This window comes from Eleginops maclovinus, chromosome 1 (genome assembly GCF_036324505.1).
Source record: "Eleginops maclovinus isolate JMC-PN-2008 ecotype Puerto Natales chromosome 1, JC_Emac_rtc_rv5, whole genome shotgun sequence".
Taxonomy (NCBI): Eukaryota; Metazoa; Chordata; class Actinopteri; order Perciformes; family Eleginopidae; genus Eleginops; species Eleginops maclovinus.
The window spans coordinates 817,742-831,477 of record NC_086349.1 but is presented as its reverse complement, the minus strand read 5'-3'; the positions used below and the strand labels follow the sequence as shown (position 1 = coordinate 831,477).

At 47.5% G+C, this 13,736-nt stretch overlaps 1 protein-coding gene and 1 long non-coding RNA gene across 3 annotated transcripts in view; both read left to right on the top strand.

Annotated features, from left to right (window-relative positions):
• Nucleotides 1-13,736, top strand: part of ephb2a (eph receptor B2a) — an 84,193-nt gene that overhangs the window by 57,789 nt on the left and 12,668 nt on the right. Inside the window, exons 9-11 of one of the 2 annotated variants that reach the window (XM_063882713.1) lie at nt 11,653-11,723; nt 11,882-12,004; nt 12,338-12,585. In XM_063882713.1, coding sequence (XP_063738783.1) covers nt 11,653-11,723; nt 11,882-12,004; nt 12,338-12,585 — 442 coding nt within the window. The remainder of the gene's footprint in view (nt 1-11,652; nt 11,724-11,881; nt 12,005-12,337; nt 12,586-13,736) is intronic. The other variant, XM_063882721.1, reaches the window with a different exon arrangement.
• On the top strand, nt 12,806-13,460 carry LOC134864010 (uncharacterized). The gene is made up of 2 exons (XR_010165776.1): nt 12,806-12,978; nt 13,363-13,460. It is a non-coding gene; the product is annotated as an uncharacterized LOC134864010 (long non-coding RNA).

Genomic DNA, 13,736 nt, shown 5'->3' with positions numbered 1-13,736 from the left:
AGGGAAAACATGTGCAGGTGAGGCGCGACAACCGCACCACAGTGGCCCACGTCAACAGGGAGGCCGGAGTCCACTCCGCCGCCTTGTTAAGTACGGCGGAGAACCTGTGGTTGTGGACCTCAGAGAATGTGTTATCTCCGAAGGCCCACATTCCGGGACTGGAGAACAGGGGGCCGCCCTAATGTGAAGAGGCGGCCCCTGCCAGACGAATGTGCTTCACCCGGATGTGGTGAGACAGATCTGGGCCCAGTTCGGAAAACTGGAGGTGGACCTTTTCGCCAACCGGTACAAACACCCAGCTGCCCCCTATGGTTTTCCCTGGCTCTGCAGGACAATTCACCCTTGGGGTGGATGCGGTTGCACACGAGCCATGGCCAAGGAAGCTGCTCTACCCACTTCCACCGCTGCGTCTCATCCCCCCACTCCTCGAGAGGGTAAGACGAGAACAGCTGTCAGTCGTTCTGGTAGCACCAGGTCGCTGCTCGGCACCGTGGTACGCAGTAAATGACACAAATTATGGTGGTTCAGCCCTGGACTGTTCCTCAGTTCTGGAGAGCGCGGTCGCAAGAAGCAGGGGCAGTAGGGGCATTATCCACTCTGGGCCGACCTCTCCAGGCTTGGTTGGATTGTCTGGTAATGCTATACAGAACATCCAGGCAGCAAGAGCAGGAGCCCCAACAGCCTGTTACAGGACAAAGTGGTTAGGGTTCCAGCATTGGTGCGAGGAAAGGAGTCTAGAGCCTCTATCCTGTACATTGGGCTCTATTCTATCCTATTTATAGCTACTGGTGGACACGGGGCTTGCTCATGCCACAGTCAAGGTGTATGCAGCAGCCATCTCGTCCTGCCATGAGGGATTTGGCGACAGACCAGTCTTTAGCCAATCGCTTATGAAGTGTTTTTGCAGGGGGTCAGGAGACAACGCCCGGTAGTGCATGTCTCCACCCTGCAATGGGAACTGCCATTAGGGCTCGAGGCTTTGGTTGCAGAACCATTTGGACCTCTCGAGCTCTCCTCTCTAAAGGCGATGTCGTTGAAAACAGCCCTGCTGCTGGCTTTGACTTCTGCCAGGAGAGTGTGCAAACTCACCGCTCTATCGGGGCCCCAGAACTGCCTTTTGATTTGTGGTAACCGCAACGGAGCAACACTTAGACCGAACCCCTCCTTTGTTCCAAGAACCTAAGGAGTGCTTTCAGGTTGAGGGTTATTCAACTAGACGGCTTTAGCCTTCCACCTCATGCAGGGGACAGGAAGGCGAAATTGCATCTCCTCTGCCCAGTTTGTGCATTGGCATGCTATGTAGAGTGCACAGCTGCTATTAGAAGCACTGAACAGCTGTTTGTGTACTTGGGTGATGGTGTGGCAGGTAAAGTTCTGTCCAAGAAGCGCCTAGCAGGATGACTTTGTGAGTGCATCTCACATGCCAATAGACAGGCGGGGAGAGCCCTCCCCACTGGTGTCCATGCACACTCTACACGTGGGGTGGCGGTATCTCTTGGACATGTCTGGCTCCTTTTCATCTGCTGTACTTGCGGGGGCGACACAGGACTGGTGAAAAGGGGGAGAAGTGTGGGTCAGTGAGAGTATCTGACCCCCCATTGTGTTTAACATAATACACTTACTTTTTGCCAGGCCCCTTTGGGACCTGGGAAAGGTAGTGTGCAATGTGTTTTATCACTTGCTCCAACACCTGCAGGAATGAGCTAGGGGCTTACCCAGGCCAATTAGGCTGTACCCAGAAAGGTGAGCTACGGCCTGACCTCTCCACGGTCACAACCGGAGAGTAAGAAGTAGGGTGCGGAGTAAGAAGTAGGGTGCGGTGGCTGCCAACTGAAGGCCGATCAGGAGCAGTGTGGGAGGTTGATGTTGTGAGGCGACAGGACATGCATGCATCGGGGCTCCACCCACTGTACCCATAGAGTCCAGTAGAGGGCGGAGCCTGTATGAAATAGAGCGAAGGTTACGTATTGTAACCCTAGGTCTATAAGCACAGACGGCGCCCTCTACCTAGGGGCCTTGTCTTTCCTATGCCGCCCGCTAAAGAGGGTGTAGAATGACAGACAGCGGAGTAGCTGCCTTATATACTGTGAGGTCTACGCGTGCATTCGGGTAGGTTGGTCCTGATTGGCCGACTACGTTGACGTAAATTTAGTGTGTGAACGCTCGCGTGTCATTAGTGAAGGGTAGCACCCATAGAGTCCAGTAGAGGGCTCCGCCTGTGCTTATAGAACTAGGGTTACAATATATAACCTTTGTTTTCTCCATTAGGCTTGAATTGCATTCCCTCAGTCTTATGTAGTCAACAGGTCTCCGGCTCGAAGGACCATGAAATTAATTTGACTCATATTTTTGCTGGACCTTGCAGAGAACCAGCACCTTATCGTGGTGGAGAGGTTTGTGTGCCCCGATGAAACTGGGGGCTGTGTTGTCTGGAACTTTGTGTTCCTGGTAGGGTCTCCCATGGCAAATTGGTCTCAGGTAAGGGGCCAGACTAAGATTGGTTCAAAAAGACCTCATGGAAAACACACTTGGAAGCGAGGATACCCGGCCCGGAGGAAGCCCGGGGTCCCCTTCTGGAGCCAGGCCCAGAAGGAGGACTCATCAGCGAGCGTCTGGTGGCCATGCTTGCCACGGAGCCCGGCCGGGCACAACCCAAATAAGCAACGTGGGCAACACCTCCGCTTCTCCGTCCCGCGGGCCCACCACCTACGGGAAACAACGATGGGGTCGGGTGCGCTGCCAGAAGGGTGGCAGTGAAAGCAGAGGGTCTCGACGGACCAGACCCAGGCGACAGAAGCTGGCTTTGGGGACGTGGAATGTCACCTCTCTGGGGGGGAAGGAACCGGAGCTTGTGCGGGAGGTGGAGCGTTACCAGTTGGATCTGGTGGGGCTCACCTCTACGCACAGCGTCGGCTCTGGAACCTTACTTCTGGATAGGGGTTGGACTCTATTCTTCTCCGGAGTTGCCCAAGGTGTGAGGCGCCGAGCGGGTGTGGGGATACTCACAAGCCCCCGGTTGAGTGCCGCTTTATTGGAGTTTGCCCCAGTGGACGAGAGGGTCGCCTCCCTACGCCTGCGGGTCATGGGGGGGAAAACGCTGACTGTTGTGTGTGCCTATGCACCAAACAGCAGTTCAGAGTATTCGGCCTTCTTGGACACTCTGAAAGAAGTCCTGTATAGGGCTCCTGAAGGGGACTCCTTAGTCTTGCTGGGAGACTTCAACGCACACGTGGGCAATGATGGAGACACTTGGAGGGGCGTGATTGGGAAGAACGGACACCCTGATCTGAACCGGAGTGGTGGTTTGTTACTGGACTTCTGTGCTAGTCATGGATTGGCCATAACAAACACCATGTTCGAACATAAGGATGCTCATAAGTGTACGTGGTACCAGAGCACCCTAGGCAGAAGGTCCTTGATCGATTTTGTTATCGTATCATCGGACCTGAGGCCGCATGTTTTGGACACTCGGGTGAAGAGAGGGGAAGAGTTGTCAACTGATCACCATCTGGTGGTGAGTTGGGTAGAGTGGCGGGGGAAGCCTCTGGACAGACCTGGTAAGCCCAAACGTGTAGTGCGGGTGAACTGGGAACGTCTGGAGGAGTCCCAAGTCCAGGAGGCCTTCAACTCACACCTCCGGCGGAGCTTTTCAGGCATCCCTGTGGAGGCTGGGGACATTGAACCAGAGTGGGCGGTGTTCAAAGCCTCCATTGCCGAAGCTGCGGTGGGGAGCTGTGGTCTCAAGGTTTTAGGTGCCTCAAGGGGCGGTAACCCTCGAACCTCCTGGTGGACACCGGTGGTCAGGGAAGCCGTCCGACTGAAGAAAGAGGCCTTCCGGGATATGTTATCCCTGGGTACTTCTTTTTTTTTTTCATATGTATTTTTATTGGGAAACATGAGAAAAAACAACAATGAAGTAGCAGTCGTCAAACATGCATGAAATCCCCCTTTTTTTTTTTTTTTTTTTTTTTTTTTTCCAGGAACAGGATAAGGGAATGATAATGAAAACACAAAGGAAATAAAATACAAATAATAACCCACCCAAAACTGGACAAGAGTCATTAAGAAAAAATAAATAAATAAAAAGACTTAGCACAGATACAATTGTTTGATGCTCGACACACACAGCTCAACAAACAATATCGTTGATAGGACTATCAGTTACATTCCAGGGAGGTGAGAGAGTCAATGTAAGTGAGTACCGGATTCCACCTTTTAAGGAAATTATCAGACGAGCCTCGTAGTGTATATTTGATTTTCTCTAGATGGAGAAAAGACAACAAATCTTCAAACCAGGAAGATGCGGAGGGTGGCTTTGGGTCTTTCCACTGAAGCAAAATACGTCTACGGGCTATAAGAGAGGCGAAAGCTATAACATCACTCTGGTTTCTAGTCAGCATGGTCAAATCTTCAGGTACACCAAAAATAGCAACGTGAGGACTGGGTGACAATGAAATATTGAGAGCCTTAGATACAGTGTCGAAAAACACAGACCAAAATGCAGCCAATTTCGAACAAGAGTAGAACATGTGAGTATGATTGGCAATTGACGAAGAACATCTATCACAGATATCACTTGAGCCTGGAAATAATTTAGAGAGTTTTGCTTTGGTGAAATGTATTCGATGCAAAACCTTGAACTGAATCAGAGTCAGTCGGGCACAAGAGGACGTAGAATTTACTCTATTAAAAGCAATTTCCCACCATTCATCTGTGAGGTCAAGCCCAAGTTCCCTCTCCCACTTGCCCACAGCCCCAGCAAGTGGAGAGGTCCCAGCCGATATAATGAGGTCATATAGTACAGTTATACTACCACTTAACTTATTAAGTGAGAGGATGTCATCCATCAAGGAATTAGCAGTCAATAGTGGGAATGAAGCAAAGTGAGTACGGGCACAGTCTCGTGCTTGGAGAAATCGAAACAGACTAGAATGTGGCAGATCAAACTTATTGCGAATATCCTCAAAAGTTGCGAATGTCCCGTCAATGTATAGGTTAGAAAAAACTACTATGCCCTTTCTTTTCCACAATGCAAAGGTTTTGTCAAATTTGGATGGGGTAAACAAGTGATTATTAAGGATGGGGCTATGGGGAGAGGGAGAGGAGAGTTTAAAGTGCTGCCTGAATTGTTTCCAAATTTTTAAAGACGATATAACAATTGGGTTTGAGGTATATTTGGAGGGGCAAGATGCAAGGGGGGCACAAAGCAGAGCAGACAGAGAGGCTGCATGACAACTACGAGCTTCCATTAGGCACCAATCAGCATCAGAGGAACTATGCCAAAGACGTAATTTCTGGATATTGGCTGCCCAATAATAAAATAGGAGGTTCGGTAGAGATAAGCCACCATCTTTGTCACGTCTCTGAAGAGTAGTCCTGCGTGCCCTTGGAGTCTTACCAGCCCAGATAAAAACAGAGATCATCCCATCTAGCTTATTGAAAAACTGTTTTGGTAAAAAAATTGGCAGACATTGGAAAAGAAAAAGAAATCTTGGTAAAAAGTTCATCTTAATAGATTGAATCCTACCAAACAAAGAAAGAGGGAGGGTACTCCATCGTTGTAAATCCGCCTTTATATCTGTGACTAGCTTAGAGAAGTTTGTTTCATGAAGGGAAGCAAGACTGCGAGTTATAGTTACACCCAAATACCGGAAACTCGTAGGAGCCAGGTGGAAAGGTAGGGCATGAGCTGGGATGCGAGTAGCTACTTCATTTACAGGGAAACACTCACTCTTGTCAAAATTTACCTTATAGCCTGAAAATGACCCAAAACTATTTAGGAGTTGCAGAATGTCACCAATACAGTTGACTGGATCGGAGATATAGAGTAAAAGGTCATCAGCATATAGCGAGACCCGGTGATCCAACCCAGCCCTGCGCATGCCTGTGAAAAGTGGAGATGACCTCAGAGCAATGGCAAGGGGCTCTATTGCCAAGGCAAATAATAAGGGGGAAATCGGACAGCCCTGCCGGGTGCCCCTCGTCAAGGGGAAGAATTTAGACAGTTGAGAATTTGTTTTTACGCTAGCAGTAGGGTTAGTATACAAAAGCCTAATCCATGACACAAACCGAGATCCAAAACCAAATTTATGAAGTGTAAAGAATAAATAGTCCCACTCCACCCGATCAAAAGCCTTCTCTGCGTCTAATGAGACAATCATCTCAGCATCTGGTGAGACTGCAGGGGAAAGCACAATATTAAGTAACCGTCTGATGTTAGAAGATAATTGACGACCCCTGATAAAGCCAGTCTGGTCCTCAGAGACAATACCTGGTAAACACGGGTCCAGGCGGTTCGCCAGTACCTTAGCAAGAAGTTTGACATCCGCGTTCAAGAGACTTATAGGTCTCCAGCTACTACAATCTTCTGCTTTTTTGCCTTTTTTGAGAATAAGGGAGATTGAGGCTTGTCTTAGTGTTGGGGGTAGAGTACCATTTTTCAGGGAATCATTAAACATATCTAATAAAAGGGGAGCTAACTGGGCCGAGAACTTTTTATAAAAATCTACAGGAAAACCATCCGGGCCTGGGGCCTTGTTATTTTGCATCTTCCTAAGACTGCCAGTTATCTCCTCTAGAGACAGAGGGTCGTCCAAGCTATCACGCGTGAGAGTATCAATATTAGAGATATCCAGACTGTCAAAAAAATGCTCTATATTTGTATTGTCTATAGGGGGTTCAGATGTGTACAGCTTGGAGTAAAATGTGGTAAAGGCATCGTTTATTTCAGTAGGATTCGTAGTGAGGGAATGTGAGGAGTCATAGACCTGTGTAATAAACTGAGAAACTGACTGGTGTTTAAGCTGCGATGCTAAGAGGCGACTAGCCCTATCACCGTATTCATAATACGTACCCCTTGTCCGTCTAAGAAGATACTCAGCCCTGCCAGTGGAAAGCAAATCAAATTTGGATTGAAGCTTACGCCTCTCAGCATACAATTCAGGAGTGGGAGAACTCGAGTACTGTCTGTCTAATTTACTAATAGCGTCAACCAAATCCTGCTGTTCTTTTGCCTTTTGTTTTCTAGAGTGAGCATTATACGAAATAATCTCTCCTCGCATCACTGCTTTAAAAGTTTCCCAAAGAAGGGAGGGGGAGGTGGATTCAGATTTATTATTATCAATAAAAAAGTCTATTTGCTTTGAAATATGCTCACAAAATGTTTTGGTAGCTAACAGGCCTGTATTAAATCTCCAGGGCCCACACCTTGGACTAGGGGAGAGAGATAGCTCTAGAACAAGAGGAGCATGATCAGAGATGACGATAGCAGAGTATTCAGTCAGTCCAACAGAAGACAGAAGGGCTTTATCTACAAAAAAATAATCAATGCGTGAGTAAACACGGTGAACTAGAGAGAAGTATGAAAAATCCCTTTTAGTCGGGTGGAGAAACCGCCATGGGTCAATACAACCCACCTGGTTCATAAATGTGGATAGTGCTCGAGCCATACAAGAAGGGGTAAATCTTTTGGGACATGACCTGTCTAACTGTGGATCAACTACAAGGTTCAAATCACCCCCGAAGATGAGGCGGTGTGTGTCCATATTTGGTAAAGAGGAGAAAATTGAGGTCATAAAATTTGGATTATCAAAATTTGGGGCATATACATTAACCAAAATCACTGGGGTCTGACATAGCACACCTTTGACTATAATATAACGCCCTCCGGGATCTGAAGTAGTTTGTTCAGCTGAAAACTGAACACGTTTGTGTATTATGATGGCTGTGCCCCTGGCTTTAGAATTGAAATTTGAATGAAAAACCTGCCCCACCCAAGGCTTACGAAGCCTAGCATGGTCATTCACACAAAGGTGCGTTTCCTGGAGAAAAGCAATATCAGTATTGAGACTTTTTAGGTGTGAGAACACTCTCGACCTCTTAATTGGTCCTCCCAGTCCCCTGACATTCCAGCTAATAAATCTAACAGAGCCTACAGACCCTCTCTGACCTGTATTCTGGTTAGTCATTAATTAAAATCATCAACCATATGTAACATAACAAGCGTAGTGGACAAGCATCATACACACCAGTAACATTAGATATTAAAAACAAAGACCCTCCCCTAGACAAACACCCAACCTTTTCCCAAAATAACCCTCTACTGAAAAAGAAAAAACACATATCTTTGAGGACAAATGAAAACAAAGAAAACCTTAAGCTCAACATTGCGGTTAGCAAAGTGAGTAGCAGGATAAACCTTTGCTAAACAACCAGTTGACCACGCAGTGGTATCCCCTCCTACAATATCAAATTAAATTAAACACCACTAGAACGATTCTGTTTTTAGAACAGACAAATTGGCAACGATCTACAGTCCAACAGAACAAATGCTGGCAGGTGACTAAACACCAGCAGAGGACAGTGCTGCACTCACCCGGAAAAAATGATGAGTCCAAACAGAAAAACACGGGCTTGGTGAGCAGGCTAAACGGAATTAGCCTAGCCTAGCAAAAACACACCCGTAGGCAACAACGGAGTTATCAAAAAAAGTAAAATCAACCCGTAGCGAAATGGAAACACGGCAGCTTAAGTCTTATGAATGCGTTCTTGATAGAAGCGATCAGCCAGCTCGGGAGTGTCAAACAAGTGGACCATACCGTTGAAGGTGACTCTCAGCCGGGCGGGGTAAATCATGCCGAATCGCACTCCTTTTTTGTAAAGCTGGGACTTCACATTATTGAAAGCGGCTCTCTTCTTAGCAATAGTGGCGCTGAAATCCTCGTAGAATTTGATCCTGTGCCCTCGGTAGGACATCTCCCGGTGTTCCTTGGCCCATTTCAAAACCTGCTCCTTCTCAACGTAGCGATGGAAACGGACAATTATGGGCCGAGAGCCCTGGCTGGGTCTGGGTCTCAGGCTGCGATGTGCGCGATCGAGCTCCGGGCCGGAGTCAGGTAAGACATCTCCAGCCACCTCCTTGAATAACTGAGACATAAACTGCCTAGCGTTTGCACCTTCCATATCTTCAGGAATACCCACGACTCTGAGGTTCTGACGCTTGGAGCGCGATATCAAGTCCTCCACTGTAGCGTGTAGCGCTGAGTTATCATCCGACACGGAGGCTAGCTGGTTCTTCAAGGTCGCCACGTCTTGCTGCAGGCTAACGATGTCATCTGAGTGGGAAGACAGTGTGCTCTCGATCTGTGATATGGTGGCGGTGTGAGTCGCCACAGTGTTGGTTATAGATTCAAGTGTTGGGAGTATCGGGGCCATGGCTTCCGACAAGGCAGCGTTGAAATCTTCCTTAAGACTTTCGCTCAATTTCTGGAGCTCAATGACTAGCATCTCAGCCGTTAACTGTGTAGGCCCCGTCGACGACATTTTCTGCTTGTCCTCGAGTCCCGGGAATGAATCAGTCATTCGCTGCTGGGTTTTACCGATCCGTCCACCCTTGCTCATCGTAACGGTGTGCAATATTGTTCCGTTTAACTCTATCAATGTAGTCTGTACCAAAGTTTAAATAAAATTCGGCGTTATCTTAGTAAAATATTATGAAAAATGCGGAGCTGATAGCAACTGCGTCCTCCTTCTACATGCTCAAACCGGAAGCCATCCCTGGGTACTTCTGACGCAGTTGCAAGGTATCGACAGGCCCGAAGGGCAGCAGCCTCAGCCGTGGCCGAGGCAAAGCAGCGGGTGTGGGAGAAGTTCGGAGAAGCCATGGAGAAGGACTTTCGGTCGGCACCAAAGTTGTTCTGGAAAACCGTCCGACACCTCAGGAGGGGGAAGCAGGGAACCATCCAAGCTGTGTACAGTAAGGATGGGACGCTGTTGACCTCAACTGATAGTGCCGGAGTATGAAGGGGGATCAATTCCAATTTCACGGGGGGAAGTCACTGAGGTAGTTAAACAGCTCCACAGTGGCAAAGCCCCGGGGGTGGATACGATCCGCCCAGAAATGCTGAAGGCTCTGGGTGTTGAGGGACTGTCATGGTTGACACGTCTCATCAACATTGCGTGGAAGTCGGAAACAGTAAAGTTTACTCTAAGGTGCTGGAAAAGAGGGTCCGGCCGATTGTCGAACCTCAGATTGAAGAGGAACAATGCGGTTTTCGTCCTGGTCGTGGAGCAACGGACCAGCTTTTCACTCTCGCAAGGATCCTGGAGGGGGCCTGGGAGTACACCGGTCTACATGTGCTTTGTGGATTTGGAGAAGGCGTATGACCGGGTTCCCAGGGAGATACTGTGGGAGGTGCTGCAGGAGTATGGGGTGAGGGGGTCTCTACTCAGGGCCATCCAATCTCTGTACTCTCAAAGCGAGAGCTGTGTCCGGGTCCTCGGCAGCACGTCGGACCGATTTCCGGTGAGGGTAGGCCTCCGCCAGGGCTGTGCTTTGTCACCAATCCTGTTTGTGATATTCATGGACAGGATTTCGAGGCGTAGTTGTGGGGGAGGGGGTCTGCAGTTCGGTGGGCTAAGGATTGCACCACTGCTTTTTGCAGATGATGGGGTCCTAATGGCTTCATCGGTCTGTGACCTTCAGCACTCACTGGATCGGTTTGCGGCCGAGTGTGAAGCGGCTGGGATGAGGATCAGCACCTCCAAATCTGAGGCCATGGTTCTCAGCAGGAAACCGATGGACTGTCTACTCCAGGTAGGGAATGAAGCCTTACCCCAAGTGAAGGAGTTCAAGTATTTCGGGGTGTTGTTCTCGAGTGAGGGAACAATGGAGCGTGAGATGGGCCGGAGAATCGGAGCAGCGGGAGCGGTACTGCAGTCGCTTTACCGCACCATTGTGACGAAAAGAGAGCTGAGCCAGAAGGCAAAGCTCTCTGTCTACCGGGCCATCTTCGTTCCTACCCTCACCTATGGTCATGAAGGATGGGTCATGACCGAAAGAACGAGATCGCGGATACAAGCGGCCGAAATGGGATTTCTCCGCAGGGTGGCTGGCATCTCCCTTAGGGATAAGGTGAGAAGTTCAGTCATCCGGGAGGGACTCGGAGTAGAACCGCTGCTCCTTCGCGTTGAAAGGAGCCAGTTGAGGTGGTTCGGGCACCTAGTGAGGATGCCACCTGGGTGCCCCCCTAGGGAGGTGTTCCAGGCACGTCCAGCTGGGAAGAGACCGAGGGGTAGACCTAGGACCAGATGGAAGGATTATATCTCTTCGCTGGCCTGCGAGCGCCTTGGAATCCCCCAGTCAGAGCTGGTTGATGTGGCCAGGGAAAGGAAAGTTAGGGGCTCTCTGCTGGAGCTGTTACCTCCGCGACCCTGACGGAAAAGCGGGAGAAGATGGATGGATGGATGGATGGATTTTTGCTTGTTGAATTGCTGACTACTTAAGGGCCCCGAATAAAGGAGTTCTAGTCAGGAGATGCAGTTAATTCCATTTATTTGTCCAACACATGCTAGCAATGTTCTCTCCAAGCAAAATGAACAGGGACATGAGAAGAAGAGTATATCTGTATCTTATCTGCAACTGGTCTCTGAAGCAAGACAGAGAGGATAAAGAGCTTGATTTTGTTTTTAAAGTGCTGGCAGAAGGAGAACTACCATTCTCTTAATAGTGACATTCAGATTGAGGTCAAAACAGATCCATAAACAGAGGGATTTGCAGAGATTCCCTATCACACACTCTTCGTTAGTGTATTCAGTTGCATAGTTCATGGAGATGGATCTGTTGACATGCAGGCTTCTGTGATTTGTCTACAGCAGGAGGAGTACAGAGAGACCAGAATCAGAGTACACAGACAAACTCCCACAGCACTACACCAGCGGTCACAGTAAGTAACATCTTTTGCTGCGGTGTTATCAAAGAGAATGTTCTCTGTGGCTGGTTTGGCTTTGGAATCAAAATTCCAGGATATTTTTACTGTGCTGTTATGTTACAGTTGTGTATGTGTATAGCTGTTGCTGTCTCTCTTCTATCTCTCTGTTGAAGTGTCACCTGGAATGAAGATCTACATTGACCCCTTTACATATGAAGACCCTAATGAAGCCGTCAGGGAGTTTGCCAAAGAGATTGACATGTCCTGTGTCAAGATTGAACAAGTTATTGGTGCAGGTAAATAAAAAACTGTTCATGAAAAAGGAAATAAAGTCAGAGACACAGCTGAGGACTGAACAGGTTTTAACATTTGACAGTTCTTATTGGATCTCTTCAGGAGGGCTTTGATGGTACTCACCACTTTATAAATCAAGCCATTCCTCCCGAAACATACCATATTAATTACCAACAAGATTATTCACCATTGCTGTGAAAATGATGTCATAGAAAGCTATAGTTATTTATAATTCAGTTACTTTTTAATTTCATACAAGAGCAATTTAAATTCAGCGTCACTTGTTTACCTCAGCTCTTCTAAAATATCTTTCACATTCCTCCTCTTCCTCTCAGGTGAGTTTGGGGAGGTCTGCAGTGGAAACCTCCGACAGCCTGGGAAGAGAGAGATCCTGGTAGCCATCAAGGCTCTGAAGGCAGGCTACACTGAGCGCCAAAGGCGGGACTTTCTAAGTGAGGCCTCCATCATGGGCCAGTTCGACCACCCTAACATCATCCATCTGGAGGGGGTGGTTACCAAAAGCTGCCCTGTGATGATCGTCACTGAATTCATGGAGAACGGATCCCTGGACTCCTTCCTCAGGGTAACAACTACACACTGCAGTGGTGTAAATTAACTAAGTCGATTTACCAAAATACTTTACTTAAGTATAATTTTGAGATGCTTTACTTTACTTGCTTATTTCCTCTTTTATGCTACATTGAACTTTACTCCACTACAATTTTGAGGTTAATCGTGAAACTATTGTACAAAAGCCCATCGATTCATATTATTTGGTAATGTGTAAGTTGTGCTATTGTTATTTTGGTCAGGCAGTTAATTGGCCACCTATGGCTGAGCACTATAAAGCTGAGGTTTCATTAGGACCTCTTCCTTTTCTGGCATCTTCAGGAGTGGGATCGAAGTCCAGCTGTTGCAGGCTGACTGTTGAAGTAATTTGATTCTTTTGTGTTTGATGGTGTGCGTGCATCTAGTGGTGAGTTTTTGTGTTTGGGCATCATTGTGTATCAGTTTTTAGTCTAAAATCATAACTATCATAGGGATATTTTAGGTTTGTATTTTACCTCAGATGCTATTTCAAGCTAATTTATGCTAATCGCGATTAGCATGCTATTGCTAGGTTTGCTATGTTTAGGCTAATTTTGGCTATTTAATGCTATGTCATGCTAGGTGTAGCCTAACTGATAATGTATGGGCACAAGCCATAGGTTAGCTTCATGTTTAGCCTCATGTTTCAGTTAACTATTATTAAGGTTACATGTAGCCCTGCTAAGTTAGCGATGCTAAATACCATTGTGTTAACTGTAAGGTCATTCAAGGACATTAGCCAAATGTCTTTTGTTTGCTTTCTTTATTTCAGAACCACACACATAAATACATACAAACTCTGATCACACATTGATCATTCTTACTCTGTGTTGTGGGTGTGAAGACTCAATAAAGACTCATTTCTTTGGACACCGTTTCCTTTTATTGTTCTAATCGGACATTCTACAGTGGTTGCCACCGGAAACATAGTCTCAGCATCACAGCTCCTTTAACAATTCTTTTCATGGTCCTTCGAGCCGGATTTGGCAAACTTCTCTAGTTAACAATGGCAACACCAAAGAAGAGTGAGTCACCCACAACACATGAAGACCCAGACAGAGACAGGTCAAACTCCCCAGGGCTTGAGAGGTGTGTCCGCATCCTTTCTGATGAGAATGCACTGTTGAGGCGCTGTCTGGACCAAAT